This window comes from Trichoplusia ni, chromosome 6 (assembly GCF_003590095.1).
Source record: "Trichoplusia ni isolate ovarian cell line Hi5 chromosome 6, tn1, whole genome shotgun sequence".
NCBI lineage: Eukaryota > Metazoa > Arthropoda > Insecta > Lepidoptera > Noctuidae > Trichoplusia > Trichoplusia ni.
Window position 1 is genome coordinate 6,469,107 of NC_039483.1, and position 15,196 is coordinate 6,484,302.

Genomic DNA, 15,196 nt, shown 5'->3' on the forward strand with positions numbered 1-15,196 from the left:
AAGTATACTATTAATTAAATATAATTAATAAACGTATCTTAAGATAAAGATTAGATACACACATACTGTAAAAAATAGACCATAAAAGTAAAGATGAACAAACGCACTACTTATTTCATGAGGAATCTCTGTTGATATTAGCATAACTGTTAACCGCTCCGCTGTCTTAAAAATAAACATTCCTTAAACAACAGAAATGTTCACATATTTATTTATTGAACACTTAATTACAAGTAATATGGACTCATTAGTGTTAATAACAATGAATCACGGAACAGGGAGATGGTTAGGGATCAAAACAACTTTAAACTTAATAAATTGGACATAATTTCTATTAAAATCTAAAATACAGTTTTGGCAAAATAGAATAAGCAATATAAACTAGGATTAAAATCTCTCTCAGTAGTTCACATTGATCTTACTTCACCGTACTTTTAGTGCGCTTACTATGAAATCTTACATCAGAGTTATAACCGTTGTGGGAAAGGGATGCAGCTATACGAAGAGTATACTTTCTCTCTACCACATCAACAAAAGAACCGATGTGAGAGTTCATAGTACAGACACAGGTCTGTTTTAATCACTCAGGATTTTAGCCATTACGATAATTATTTGTACATCTTAATACAGGAATATGGTTCCGTCTGAATGGTTTTCCACTTTGATCATTGGCGGTGGGGGATCCCTCTCTAGGAGGTAGGCTCTTATTTGGATGAGGGCGATGTTGCCAACCGCACAGAGGATCGATACTATTAATAACCTGAAAGAAAAAATTGATATTGTGTCTCAACTTTCAAACAAAGTTATCAAGTCTCAAACTGAGCAAAGCTTGTATTGTGAGTACTGAAGAGCAGATCAACAAACTTATATATTTCTAAATACATTCACAAGGTAGAACACATGATCGTGCTCATCACACAAATATCTGTCGTGGGTTGGAATCGAATCCAGGCGACCCACTAGACGAACAGGCCAGGCATAATTTAAAAGGTTTTTTTGGAGTATAAGATGTTGTCGTACTATTTTGTACTCTTAAATGGACTTCTGTACGTTTCCGTATTCGTTGTGATCGCTTGTCTAGTTTCGCACTCAACCGGAGTCTTTTATTTTTTAGCTTTTGCCTTTAGCTCGAGAACTACCATGAACCCGATTAACACGTGTTAGCCAACTGTCACAAAACAATTAAGGATCCGTTGCACGAAGGCCATTACAATAAAAATAAGTAAATCTCTCACCAGTAAGAGTACCCCAAACCAGGTCCTGCCTCATACGTTCCCAGCGCGATGTATGCCAGAGCTAGATGTTCATTGAGTCCGCTTGTGAGCCAGTAGATACCGAACATCAGCATCACAATGCACCCGAGACAAGCAGTGGCTACGTTCGTCCAAAGACATCCTGGAATTAAAATTAGAAGATTTTAGGATTGGACTGCTTTTGGGACAGGAGTTGGCTTGATAACATACTTTGATAGGTGCTTTTTCAATGTTACATATTGTAGAAGTTTTGTAGAAGAAAATCTGACGCAAAAATGATAAAATATAAGCAATACAGCGCCTGCTCAAAAAAAGAAGAATAGTAGACGAAACTTTTGGAAAAATTGTTTTCCAAATAACTCTTAAATCAGAAGTTCATGGTTAATAATGTAACGTTTTTTAATCGTTCAGTTTGACATTCTTTGCTTTTCAATTTGTCTTGGATTTTTTATGCTTGCGGAACACTCAAACATAACCTGAAATTCCTATATAAATTACCGTAAAACCAGTTTTCCATTTGTAAAGTGCGAGTTTTTCAACACGTTATCAGCTTGCATGACGATATCCATACAAATAGGGATTGAAAACGGTTTAATTGGAAATTTGTGAATGGGTACACTCAACAGCATTGAACGATTGGCATAGCCAAAAGGAAAAATTGCCGGTCAAGTGCGAGATACACACGCGACAGTAAAGAGTTCAGGAAAAATAGGATGTGCAAATTGAAATTCGCGAAAGTAAATGACAAACTATTTTGACCGTACCAACCGACGCTTAACGCTGTTGTTTATTTTCATTATTTTTAGTTAAAACGGCAATAAAAATACACCATCTGTAAAAATTTTATCTGCCTATCTATTATGGTTCAAGAAATGCAGCCTGGTGACAGTCGAAATTACAGATGGACAGTCAGCGGAGCCTTAGTAGGGTTGCGTTTTTACGCCTTGGTTACGGAACCCCAAAAAATCCCAATAAACTCGTAAACGTCATTTGCAATAGCGAACTCCTTTATAACAACGCAATGTACCATTGAAACCCATTACTCATTCATACACGCTTTTGATTCTTTTGATGTGTCAAGAACGAATATACGAAATTATTATTTATTTACATATGTACTATTATGTAAAATTGATAAGAATTCCATAATTGACAACTTGATTACATTTTGAGGTTATTTGTAAATGGTTGATGTCCTTCAATTAGAATTAAAGGTTTTACTTTTTTTTTAACGGTACAAGGAAATTTTGAGTTTTATAGAAACATTGCTATGAGTCTGGTTGTATTATAGTTAGAATGCCAAGACAATGGTGGTAGATTTAAATCGGGAGAAAAAAATTTATTCTACTATGTAAGATAAGGCATGTATAAAATAAAGAAGAAAGAGAAAAAGAGAATTAAGACTAAAAGAGACTATAAGAGTTTCCATTGTGGACCAAACAAAACTCACCAGGTAATCCGAAGATGGGTTCGGTTGGGTTCTTAGTAGCATTCAGGATGGCCAGGCCGGCGGCAGTGACAGCCACAAACAGCTGAGCGCATAGTATCGTGATCACACTCACGTAGAATGCGTATGATATTACCGGCGGCTTTTCAACTGAAATTTATAATAATATTTTTCAACAACATTTTTATACAGGCGATTTCAAAAAAACATGCTGAGCACAAATCTAATGAAGTTTTATATGGGACCAAATAACAGCTAATGCATGTTAATTAAAATAGAATCAACAAAATCGGTACGTCCTTATCGAAATTCTGTGGTAACAAACATAATGAAAAAAAAAGAGGAATTTAAGAATCTCTCCTTTTCGAAATCGGTTTTAAATAAACTTAATTGATGGACACAAAAAGTTACATATTTTGACAAGTCACTGTCGCATTAATATTTGTACCTATAACCCCCCGCGACACAACGATATAATACCTTAGTGTACACAAAAAAAATCTCTACTGAAAGAACGACTCTACAAGCCAATCAAGAAGAAAATTCTCTCCTACAATTACCCCAAACCTTTTAATAGAATAACAACCGCACTTATCGAGATAAAGAAAGATAATTACGTGGGTCCGTGTCGTCGACGTCCGTGATGGAGAGGCAAGCAGGGGACGGCCGGAAACCTGCCGCCAACGCCTCTACCTAATGATGACGGCATGAAAAAAATAAGACAAATAAATAAGAACACAAAAATGTACAGAAAATTCAACACATACAGTTCAAGAATTGTTAGTTTGTAAAAAAAAGTATTTCGCAAATTTTGATAGTAACTGTCGTGAGAATGATTCATTATTAAATGATGTAACGGTTTACTCACGCGTATTTATCGGTTCGACTCGCGATCCCGCCGCGTCTGCTTATGATTAAGAACTCCGGTTGGGTCCGAAACTAGTCGGGCTACCCCGATAAATACGCGTGAGTAAACCGTTACATCATTTAATAATATTTCGCAAATGTTTTGCGAAGATAATGTGAAGATACAAGTAAGTCAGATCGAATTGATAGTTTTTGAATACGTATTTTCTCCCCGTGTTCGTAACATATTTTATTAATGCTGTGTTCCTATTAATCATATCGTGATGGTATAATATGTCCTATATGTTGGGTTTTCTAACACTGATTCTTTTTTTTGCATATCAGACCAGTAGTCATTCCTGTGATTAGCCCATTTAAACGAACAAATAACGTTTTAATGCTATGAATAGAGATAGTGTAGATGACCATTAATTCAGAAAACTGATCTAATCTATACTACTAATATATAATGCTGAAGAGTTTGTTTGTTTGATTGCTTATTTGATTGTTTGAACGCGCTAATCTCAGGAACTACTAGTTAAAATTGAAAAAATCTTTTGTGTTCAATAGACCATTAATCGAGGAAGGTTTTAGGCTATATAACATCACGCTGCAACTAATAGGAGCGAAGATACAACGGAAAATGTGGCAAAAACGGGGAAAAATATTAATCTTCGAGGGCTTTCGTTCAAAAATTCCGAACTTATATCTTCTAACCACGCGGACGAAGTCGCGGGCAACAGCTAGTCTATTCTACAAAACAAGCATTAAATTCGAAGTATTGTTTAAATAAACGTGGTGTGTAATGTGGCGCATATTACTGAATAACTAAAGTTGTAAAAGTTATTCATTTTTACACTGAACTGCGATTAAATATACAAAATAAATGTGTTTACCTCAGCGATCCTCGCATCTGCATCGGTTTTACAGCTGAGCGCGCAAGCATTCACGTTTGAAATACACGTCACTGAAAGCACACAAAATATTTAATAACTAGCTGTATTCGCGACTTCGTTCAACTATAATGTACTAAAAATTACTTTTATTCTGGAAGAAAGTAGCTTCAGCTACTCTTTATTACAGCAGCTATTGCTGCCAATAAGAATCCCGTCGAAATTGGTCCAGCCATTTCAGATATTAGCCTGAACAAACAGGCAAGTAAACAGACAACAGTTTTTCAAATGTCGTTTTCGTGTATGTATCGTAATATTCACATGCCTGTCGTGAAAACGGTTATTTTAATATAACGGAAAGACACTCCAACTTTGTATGTACGGACTAGTCACCTCGCAGACTTTTATCGTGTGTGTGTGTGTGTGTGTCAGCGTTGCCAGATTTTTTTTTGACAAGTCGGGACTGGTACTTTTTGAGTGATAATAGCGGGACTCTTCCGTCAGAAGTGGGACACTGTAAGCAAAACAAGTGTAATTTATCTCCGCGAACAATAGTTTGTGTGAATCCTACGAAAGGCGTACGGTCAGGTTCTCTCCGAAAAGCGGGACAGAGCCTGACCCGCGCGGGACATTAAAATTTTATTAAAAAATCGGGACGTCCCGCCAAAATCGGGACGCCTGGCAACGCTGGTATGTGTGTTCTTTATCACGACTGCCCAAAATTTGATCGTGTAAGCAAGTATGTCGTAGTATTAGTTTAATATTTTAAGTTACCGTACCCAAAGGGGGAAAACGAAACCCTATTACCAAGTCTCATCTGTTAGGTTTAAGTACAAAAAGAGGTAAAATTTAACCTTATTATTTCTCATTTCACTGTTGCTGCTATAAAGACAAATATTACAAATAAGAATCGTGTTAAACTGTGGTTTTGAAGGTACGTTATCTCTTTTGAGATCCCTCAAAGTTCGAGGTTAATTCTCATTTCACCAGTTTTATGTTTTATTTCTTGCTTTTTATTGTTCATTTCACAAAACGTTGAAACTACCGAATAATATTAATAAGTGTGTACGTGTGTTTCCTATGTTTGTAATTTTTCAAACCCGAACTTGATCTGGACATCCGAACACCATAAAACTTATTCCATTCGTGTAGCATTGTAACATCGTTATATCGAAATTGAATACCGTTCTAACAGTGTTGCTTCGAAAGGGAAATCTCTAAATTGAGATCAGATTTCCTATGCACAAAGATATAAAGTTACATAAAGGAACAAAGATTTTTATAACAGGTACGTCAAAAGAATTTAAGTTTCGGATTTCTGGGAGTGTTAAGGTTTAGGGGTCCGTAGCCTCAGGCTGAAGACGGAACACTGTTATTGACGCAACTGTATCTCATGAACTGTCATAGCTAGATAGGTGCAATTTACAGGAAATGTTCTTCTGGTACTACTATAATATCAAAAAAATAAATCTAAGTTAGCTACGTTTTTGTACGAAACCCTCGTATCGCGCGTTGACATGACAATTAAGTTCCAATAGGCAACTGAATACGAAAAGACTTGTGCTGGGACTCGAACCTACAACCTTTGACTTTTGTAACTGTGAATAATTAATTACATCTTTATGAGCACCTACCATAAGAACGATTATTGAACTCCCTTCCTTAATGAAAATACATTTAAGGTCAAGTTCCAAGCATTTGTTTTGACAGACGAAGAAAAATATATATCTGTTGTCACCAAATGAAAGCCTATTGTCTTTGCTTTTAATTGCCTTCTAACTGCGAGGCCAGGAAGTTAACGATTAAAGCATAGGTATTGATCACAGGCTAATTGTATTTTTTACTTGTACACTTATATTTATTTTTCAAACTTACTTGTCCTTTTGAAGGAATGCTGTAAGAGATTTCTTAAATAAAAAATCTGTACATTTGTACACTTCTTTCCGAATGTTTTTACAATCAATATTGTTTGTATAAATTCAGATCTGCATTTTAGTAAAATTACTTTCAATCATTTTTATTAAACATGAAAAGACAAAAATAGATCTTTCTTCAAGTAACGGTTTCGTTAATGCCTTTAGCAATATACCAGGCAATAGGCTTTTTCTGAATTAGTTGCCAAACACCCTAATTCCTCATCAAATCCGATGGACTGATGATGAACAAGACCTAGTTCGGACTGGGTTTTGCGGCTCATTCTTAAGGAAGCTGTAGCAAAAGCTGTACCCAAATATTTACTAAAAGTTTCCTCTGGGTGGTTTAAAAATAACTCAATTGCATGCCACATTTAATTATCAAAGAACATTTATTTTGTTATGCAGTAAAATAATCTTAGAAAATGTTTTCTGTTTTAAAAAGACTAAACCAATAAAATTCATAAAATGAAAGCTTACTATGAGCTTTAGACCAGAAGCTTCTATATCCCGTTAGGAAGCGAGACGCCACTACGTCTTATATAGCGCGCTCTCTCTCACACAAAGGCAACTATTCTAGATTAAGAATTTACAATAAACTCGCCGTCCTTTCACGCTAATTCATAAAATGAGGTTTAGACCAGAAGCTTCTATATCCCGTGAAGAAGCGAGATGTCGCTACGTCCAATGTAGCGCGTTCTCTCTCATCCAACGGCAACTATTATATAATAAGAATTCACAATAAGCTCGCCGTCCTTTTACGCTGATTTAAAAGCTCTAACAAAAACCAACATTTTTAGCAGTCAAAGTTATTAGTTTTGTGAAAATGCCTTTCATAGCGAATTTTCGTTACAACGTTTTTATTAAAACTTTTCTACATAGGAATGTTGTATTTAAGAAAGAAACTAATATTAACTAGCGTTGTAATTAAAATTGTGTTATTAAGAAATACCTCAGTTAAGTAAAAAATAGTTTGTCTTAAGTACTGTACTTCAGTGACTATTAAAATACTCGTGTAATAATAATACTGTTTATTTATTTAATAGTTTATAAGTGTTATTTTTATTTAGTTAGTTAAGATACTCCCTTTTAATTTCTGTAAGGATAGTTATAAGTATCTGTATACCAAGTTTCGTCTAAATCCGTTCAGTGTTTTATGCGTTAAAGAGGTACAAACATCCATACATATGCACATTCGCGTTTATAATATTAGTGGTTTTCATTCTACATTCAAAAAATACTACAAATAAATTGTTGTTAATAAATTTGAAAAATGTGATATCTATGCATAATTGGAATGGATTCAAATAATTAACACGAACAACGTACAATGAGTGCTTCTCATAACCAAAAACGTTTATTAAATCCTCGTCCATATGAGAATACCACTGGAAATTCTTCATAAATTAATACTGCATGCAGTTACTACGAACTACGATACATTGACTCGAGCGCCATCTACCACCTGTTAACGTAAAACTGTTGTATTTGGAAGCGGGAGGACGCTCTACACGGCTTATATTTGCATCTCTTTTCAACAGCTCCAATGGTATTACCTTTGATAGTTGGTACGAGGTTGCTTGACCTAATTAAAATATAAATCATTATTATTGGCGTAATCAAATACGTAATGTTTGATAATATTTTTCTCACGTTTTTATACACTCACTTTTCTTGTTTGTTTTTCGGTCCGGTTGGATTTTTGTAGCTCAATTTTGAGGCACTTCCCGATTAGCTAGCAGGCTGAAGTTTTCAGGGTAGCTTCAAACCCGATGATAATGCAATTTACAGTTATAAAAACAGATGACCCGATTTTGATGAAATTTGAATGGAGTGGCATTTAATAACGTGGGATTTCGATTTATTTAAATCCAATTAATATTTGTGTTTATATTTGAAACCCATAACTTCATTTATTTCGTTCTATATTTAGCATGCAAATCAATAAGCTGGTTTTCTTTAAATTTAACCCATGACCGCTTTTTATTTTTGCCCAAAAAGCGTGGTTAAAACTTTAAGTTGGACTGGACAATATAACTTTATCCTTGTATCGGTTAAAAGCATGATTGCATCGTGTGCGTAAGCTGTCATCTATCGAGTTAAAACCTTAAACCCCTAAAAAAATGTACACTTAAAACTATTTCAATTTCAATTAATTATTGCATACCATAATGTCACACTACACATCACAATAAATTCAGGTATTGCTTCATCTTTTCTCTGTTAAAGAAATAAGTTTAAAATAAATACTTTCACTTCAATACCTACATAATTACATAAACATTCTTAACACACCGCAAAGCAAGCCTACATCATCATTTCGACTAAAACACTCGTTTAATACATTCCTAAAACAACATCACGAAACTTGTGCAACATCGTTTAGATTAAAACCTCCTTGCCCGCACGCCAACTCTTCATTTCAGAGAGCATGTCACCACTTCTCAAGTAATGCTACTGAGAGTGTGGAAAAGAGACATCGCTCTACATTGTGTATAACGCTGGCCCGCTTCCACGACTGTAATAATAGGTATTACTTTGAGGTGGTAGAAGGCCCTCGGAGACCACAACACGAAACATACATTTGTGGACAAATTTAAGCCTGCTTAATTAGTCTTTTGGGGCTAAATGACGCAAATGTCACTATTTTCAGCGATGTCTAGTGATAATTGCAAATGGACGAAAAGACTGGCAAACTTGATGTTTTTTGTTGTTTAACACTCATGACCTACTGGTGTGTAGGTCGGATTACCAAGTCACATTCTGAAGGTTCAAATGACTAACACCAATTTATTTTGGAATTAATGTGTGTATAACAATGTAATTATTTATATATAATAATATGGTGCTTTAAAAACTATGACACCAGGTTGTACATCAAGCATACAAAATAAAGAACAAGTCGTAGGTATTTATTGAGAATATTTATTGGAAATCTTGTTTCAAGGACCTTCAAACTTTCTGCGTAGTCGACTACAATATACAATTTCATAAAATAATAAAGATCTAATGGCAGTGAAATTTTGACTTATCTTTAAAACCAGCTATGTAAACGACCAAATAGGTTTTATTCAAACCAAAACCTACATATTAGTGTCAAACGATGTGACGGCACGGATAGCCGAGTGGTTGAGGTCATGCTCCGAACCCACTGCGCGACGTGTCGCGGGTTCGACGCCCGCGTAGGATAAGCGTTGGTGTGATCCACGAATACTTGATCTGAGTCTGGGTGTATTTGCGCATGTGATTTGTATGTTTGTGAAACCCCAAGCGACACAAAAACCAAATTCCATAATGTGGGAGTCGTTTTTATTAAAACAAAAATAAACGCGTTTGGCCTTCTCCAGAGGCTTTTAAAGCCTAATATAATATTACTATTATGATGTGAAGTGCTAAATGATGGTAAAAAGTACTCTTTATTGGTTATCAAGCTCTTAACACATTTGTGTGCTTAATAACAAGTCGGGTTTGTAGTGTCCACGTTGCGGTTTTATTAGCTATTGTCCGCCCGATCATAAAATCGGGATAAAAAACTTCTTGTCTGTTAATTTAGTAATTAAAAATCTGTGTACCAAGTTTCATCTAAATCTGTTCAGTGGTTTTTACGTGAAAGAGGAACAAACATCCATACATACACGCTTTCGCGTTTATTATATTAGTACGAAGTCGACATTATCTAGATGTATCTACATAATAGTGGAATGAATAAATTCATTTTCTTTCTGAGGGTTTCGTTACTAATAGTTCGTGGACCATCCGCAATAAACCGCCCTAACTAGACATTTGAATATTTCACAGATTATGTTTTACGAGAGGAGGTACCCAATCGTCCATCATTGCAAAGTCCACTTTATTTACAGAACAGTAAGGTTGATTCCACCATACTTACTATAAAGAGTATTTATATTGGGTGTGGCGAGGTTTCTTAATATCAGCTCGCCTCTGAACAGTCCATATCTCAGCTCACTGTCGCTGACTTGGACATTTGTAGTGGCTAACGATACTACCTGAAACAAAGCGGTATATTTACCCTTATGAGGCAAAAAAATAGTAACCTACTGTATAGTGGCAGCGAAGTTCAGTGAACAAATGTATATCAAAAACTTAGTTAAGGATTACTTCCAAATTTTATTTACAACTATTAGATACTAAAACAAAAATTGAAATAAAGTATCATTCATGAGCATCACTGCCGGCTGGGAGTGTGCCCAAAAGGCTGGCAGCAGTGCCACGTTGAATTGCAATGCTTATCCTCTGAGCGAGGAACGTAGTTTATTTAGGCGCCGAATCTGTATTTTTTTTCTTTCTTGAGTAATCTTGTCACAGAATTGCTTCTCTAACATGCCTCTTAGTATTTATGGACTAATACCCCGAGAACCCCGCCCTCAACCAGTCAAAGCATTGCTCTCAATCTTATTGCTGCTGTACCTCTTCAAGATACGAATACGAATGTTTAAGAGGTTGTCAACTTGCTGTCTTACATTGCAAGTTTAAAAAAGATATCAAGCAATTTGCTAGAAGAAAGCAGGAAAACTGTAACAAGGACATTCAAATAAATTTTGAGTTTGTTATCAGTCATGTTTATTAACAAGATAAGCTTATCTTATTGCTTCATTAAATATGCATCGATTGCGTAGATTGAAGAAATAAAGCTTTCTGACGTTTGATAGTATATACCTACTTACTTTTATTGATTTAAAGTAGGATGTAATGAAAAAAATATAGACTTCAGGATTCTTTATCAATATAAAAAATGCGTTAAGAATTTTAAAGGATTCATTGCAATTAATAATTTTGTCGAGTTTCGGCAATTGCATTTCATCCCAAATTGTTAGAGAAAACAAAACAATTCACATTTATGCATTTGATTACCAAGTGGCTCTTGTCTATTTTACTGCTAAGCATATTTTCATTCGTTCATCGAAATACAATCAATATGTAGCCGAAGATAAGAATCGATGAAATCCAAGTCACGGATTTATGTTAATTTTTGCCGCAAAAGTCGACTCCTATGAGAAAGACCACGCGAAAGGACTAGTTATTGTCAATATTATAACTGTACCTATATTTTTTATCATTAAAACCTTTATCCTAAACCTATATCATTAAATAATTTATTGTTCTGGCTAAAATAAAACCATAAAAATCGAATAATCATTGATATAGAACAAACGATAATTCAAATTTTCCCAACTCTTATTACAGTAGCGAGTTTCTAACTTTTATCAACTGTAATCTTTGTTATTGTATTAGAAAATTATTTAAAATGACTTATAATGTAATAGGTTTACGTGTATGTCATACGTTTGGTAATCTTGGATAGGCTTCTTCTAAAAAATAGAATGTCTTAAATGATTGTCTTGTGCCACATTTGAAGTCTGGGCAGAATTAGTTGGTCGGTCTGGGTTTCTTTGCGCATGTGACTTGAATGTTTGGGTAACCGCGACACATGCATGTTGGATTAAATTCAATAGTACGGGAGGCATTCAGGAATACAAAGGAGAAAAATATGTGGATCCCTAGAACTGATCTAAGGACTAACAAGAAATACCTTAATCCTAAAGATTCAGTTTTGAATACTATCGTAACCTTTCAAATGATTGAAAAAAGTCTTTCATCAGTCTCATCTACAAGAGTAGTTTCTGAAGCCTATGGGTCTACTCTACATATTTAGCATTGTCCCAACAAAACCCATAAATTTTGGCCAATTTTAAATGCTTTATATAGCGCCATCTAGAAGACGAAGATGGAACTAGCATAATACCGTCTCAACATGACTTAAATGAATGATTCACTACTAACTTCACTTGTAGAAATCTGAGTAACCGTATCGTTCAAAACGTAGAAATCTTTATTTTACTTTTCCTAACAATGTGTTTGACATTGTTTGCTCAATAATATATTTGGGCCTAGATGATATGACATCGCATTAGAACAAATAACACCAACTGATAGGAATATCATGTATCTTCAACAAATGACGTGCCTTGACTTGTCCGTTCAATTCATTTGATCGATTTCTTAGTTTTAATACTTATAGCAATGTAACTTGCCTACAGGCCTAGATGTTAATATCTTTCCTGGAAAGATCAAAACAGGATCTAATAGACTACACAGACAGTTTTTCCGGATGGAAATCTGCAAATAACACCTCCCATTTTGAGTAGAGGAAAAGGAGAGTCAGACTTCTACTGATTAATAGCCACACAATATGATCCTTCCTTTGCCTTTTGTGATCAGGAGCAGCGGTAATCCTTTCGAACAATAGCATTGCCGGTTGAAACCTGAACTTCTTATTACGAAAAAATTAAAGAATCTTGACAAGAACTCATACATACCCAACTATCACTAGACAAAGCAACCACAATTAATAAAACACACAGAACACTTGATAAAAACGCACTGAAAATATAACCTCGACGTGTGACAGCCATTTTGTTACCGAAACAATACTGATAGGTAGATTAAAATTCGTTATTACTATCAATAATTATCGGAGATAAGGGATAATCGGTTGATAGTCCGGTGAATATTTGTCGCTGACTCAGTTTGGCTGTGATAAAGGCTACGCCGTATGTTTGTAAGACAGGATACCAGCGAAGAAGAAATGCAAGGCAAACAATATATGTTCCGGAGAAGAAGCAGAGCAATTGTTGATAAATTTCGTTTTCATACAAATTGTGTATGTAGGAAGGGGGACAAGCAAAAGGGAATTACTAGGTTAACATATTCTGAAGAAGGTTGAAACACGGAGGAAAATGTATTGCTGACTCAATTATGTTACGTGGTATGCTTGTAACAAAAGGGGGCAAACAGAACATGTTCTAGGGAAGGCTGTGTGTTAGAAAAAAAAACATATATTCTTGAGAGGGACGCTAACCTAGCGAATATTTGTCGCACACTCACTTTGGCCTTAACGAAGACATGCGCGGAATGTTTGTAAGACAGGGAACAAGGAAAGGGGAGATACTAGGTTAACATAATCTGAAGAAGTACCTCTTATAAAACATTTAGACCATTTTATTGGTTCTAGCCCTAATGATGTGGTTGGATTACTCAGGTCTTCCTAATTGATAAACGTATCCGTGATCAGAAATGAGTAATTCATTTTAATCACAAATGAAGATCTAATCTTATCTAATAGACTGTAAAATATTACAGGTTGAATGGCTGTCTATATCTCTGAAACTTTGTTACTGAATGGGGTCCTATTGCTGAAGATCAGAAAAAAGCCTTGAAGGATAACGAAACTGCTGGAGCGTTTGTCTCTTGATGCCACATCAAACCCACTAATCGCGACGTGCGTTTTGAGTCAGACGATGCGGTTTTGATTCAGCGTTGGATTAATATTTGTGTTCCCTCGAATGCTTGTCCTAGGTCTAGATGATAGATCCATGTGATTCGAATGTTTGTACACGCGACACAAGAAGACATAAATTCCATAACCCAGGTGTCGTTTTGAAAAATCTCTTTATTACTAATTTATCTAACTATGTAAGTAAACAGTCTGATATGACCGAAGTACGGTGCTCAATCACAGAACCATTTAACTATCTACACTATTAAACGTTTTGATCATATCTTGAATCTGATTAGATCGTTGTCGGACATACAAAATAAGCCGAATGGGTAACTGTTACGGATAAACTGTTATTTAAATTGACGTAATTAAAAAACCACGAAGAAAATGACTCATTTTTGTTTTTTAGTGCAATTTTTTTTAAGGTACGAGTAACTTATCGCTACAGAACATATAAAGTCCTGATTAGGTATGAAGAAGAGAAATTTATTAGTGAAAACCTTGCAACTGCTGGGCACAGACCTATTCCAATACAGGGAAGATTTGAGGGTCACATTGGTAGCAATAAGCGGTTTCTTCACAATAATTTCGCACTACGTTTTACAATTATGTCTTAGAATAATTAAGAAAGGACACATCAATTTGAAAGCCACGTGCCGTGGGATGTCACCTCATGTTTACAAATCCATACAACGAACTGCATAGCCATTACGATAACTGACGTCTGACGTTAGGCATTCCCTACTAATATTATAAATGCGAAAGTAACTCTGTCTGTCTGTTACGCTTTAACGTCTAAACCACTGAACTGATTTTAATGAAATTGGGTACAGAGATAGAGCTGACCTTGAAAAAGAACAGGATAGTTTTTATCCCGGACTTTTGAAGAGTTCTCTGGGAAAAGCAAATATAACCGACCTCGACGAAGGGCGAAGCCGCGGGCTAAAAGCTAGTGCAAAATAAAACAAAAAATAACATTAAAACTATTTATTAACTTGCGGAAGCTTCGAGTTAAAAATATAATTTCAATTACATAATTTCATAAAATATACACATTGTACAACATTATACAATTTCATACAGAAATCATTTATTAGACACTATAGAACAATGACGTCATACGCTGTCGTCAGCCGCGTCATACAAGTTTAATAATCAAATTAAATTGTGAAAATATGAATAAAAGTGCTGATTTTATTTTAAAGATATTTTTGTAATATTTGTTATTAGAATTATTATTTTGGCATAATAGATTTTTATTATTAAAATTAATATTATATAATTGGCTATTTTTGATAGATGTCGCGTCTACGTTCTCAAATAAAAGGTTTTAAATTCTCACCATTGCTTTTTAAATCTAAACTTTATGTTAAGTCTACAAAGTTTAATATTGTATGGCTAACGACACAACACACATTTTGAAAATGTTCTTTATTGACTTGACATAAAACTCAGAATTGCTGTAACGTTTGCTAAGGCATAGTTTCTGTAGATAAGTTTCATAAAAATATATTGATTTCTGCCACTAATTATTTTAATTATTG

General features: G+C 34.9%; 1 protein-coding gene across 1 annotated transcript; it reads right to left on the reverse strand.

Annotated features, from left to right (window-relative positions):
- Positions 1-416: 416 nt before the first annotated feature.
- Positions 417-12,809, reverse strand: LOC113494894. Its single transcript, XM_026873409.1, has 7 exons — positions 12,691-12,809; positions 10,242-10,359; positions 4,443-4,513; positions 3,318-3,393; positions 2,704-2,850; positions 1,236-1,395; positions 417-760 (listed from the first exon to the last, which is right to left on the reverse strand). The coding sequence occupies exons 1-7, from the start codon at positions 12,784-12,786 to the stop codon at positions 622-624; spliced, it is 807 nt and encodes a 268-aa protein (XP_026729210.1). The 5' UTR covers positions 12,787-12,809; the 3' UTR covers positions 417-621.
- Positions 12,810-15,196: the final 2,387 nt, after the last annotated feature.

Coding starts and splice junctions, on each gene's coding strand:
- LOC113494894 (XM_026873409.1), bottom strand. CDS start 12,786: ATGGCTGTCACACGTCGAGGTTATATTTTCAGTGCGTTTTTATCAAGT. Junction 4,514..10,241: donor CAATATAAATACTCTTTATA/GTAAGTATGGTG, acceptor GTGTGCTTTCAG/TGACGTGTATTTCAAACGTG. Junction 3,394..4,442: donor CAGATGCGAGGATCGCTGAG/GTAAACACATTT, acceptor CGTCATCATTAG/GTAGAGGCGTTGGCGGCAGG.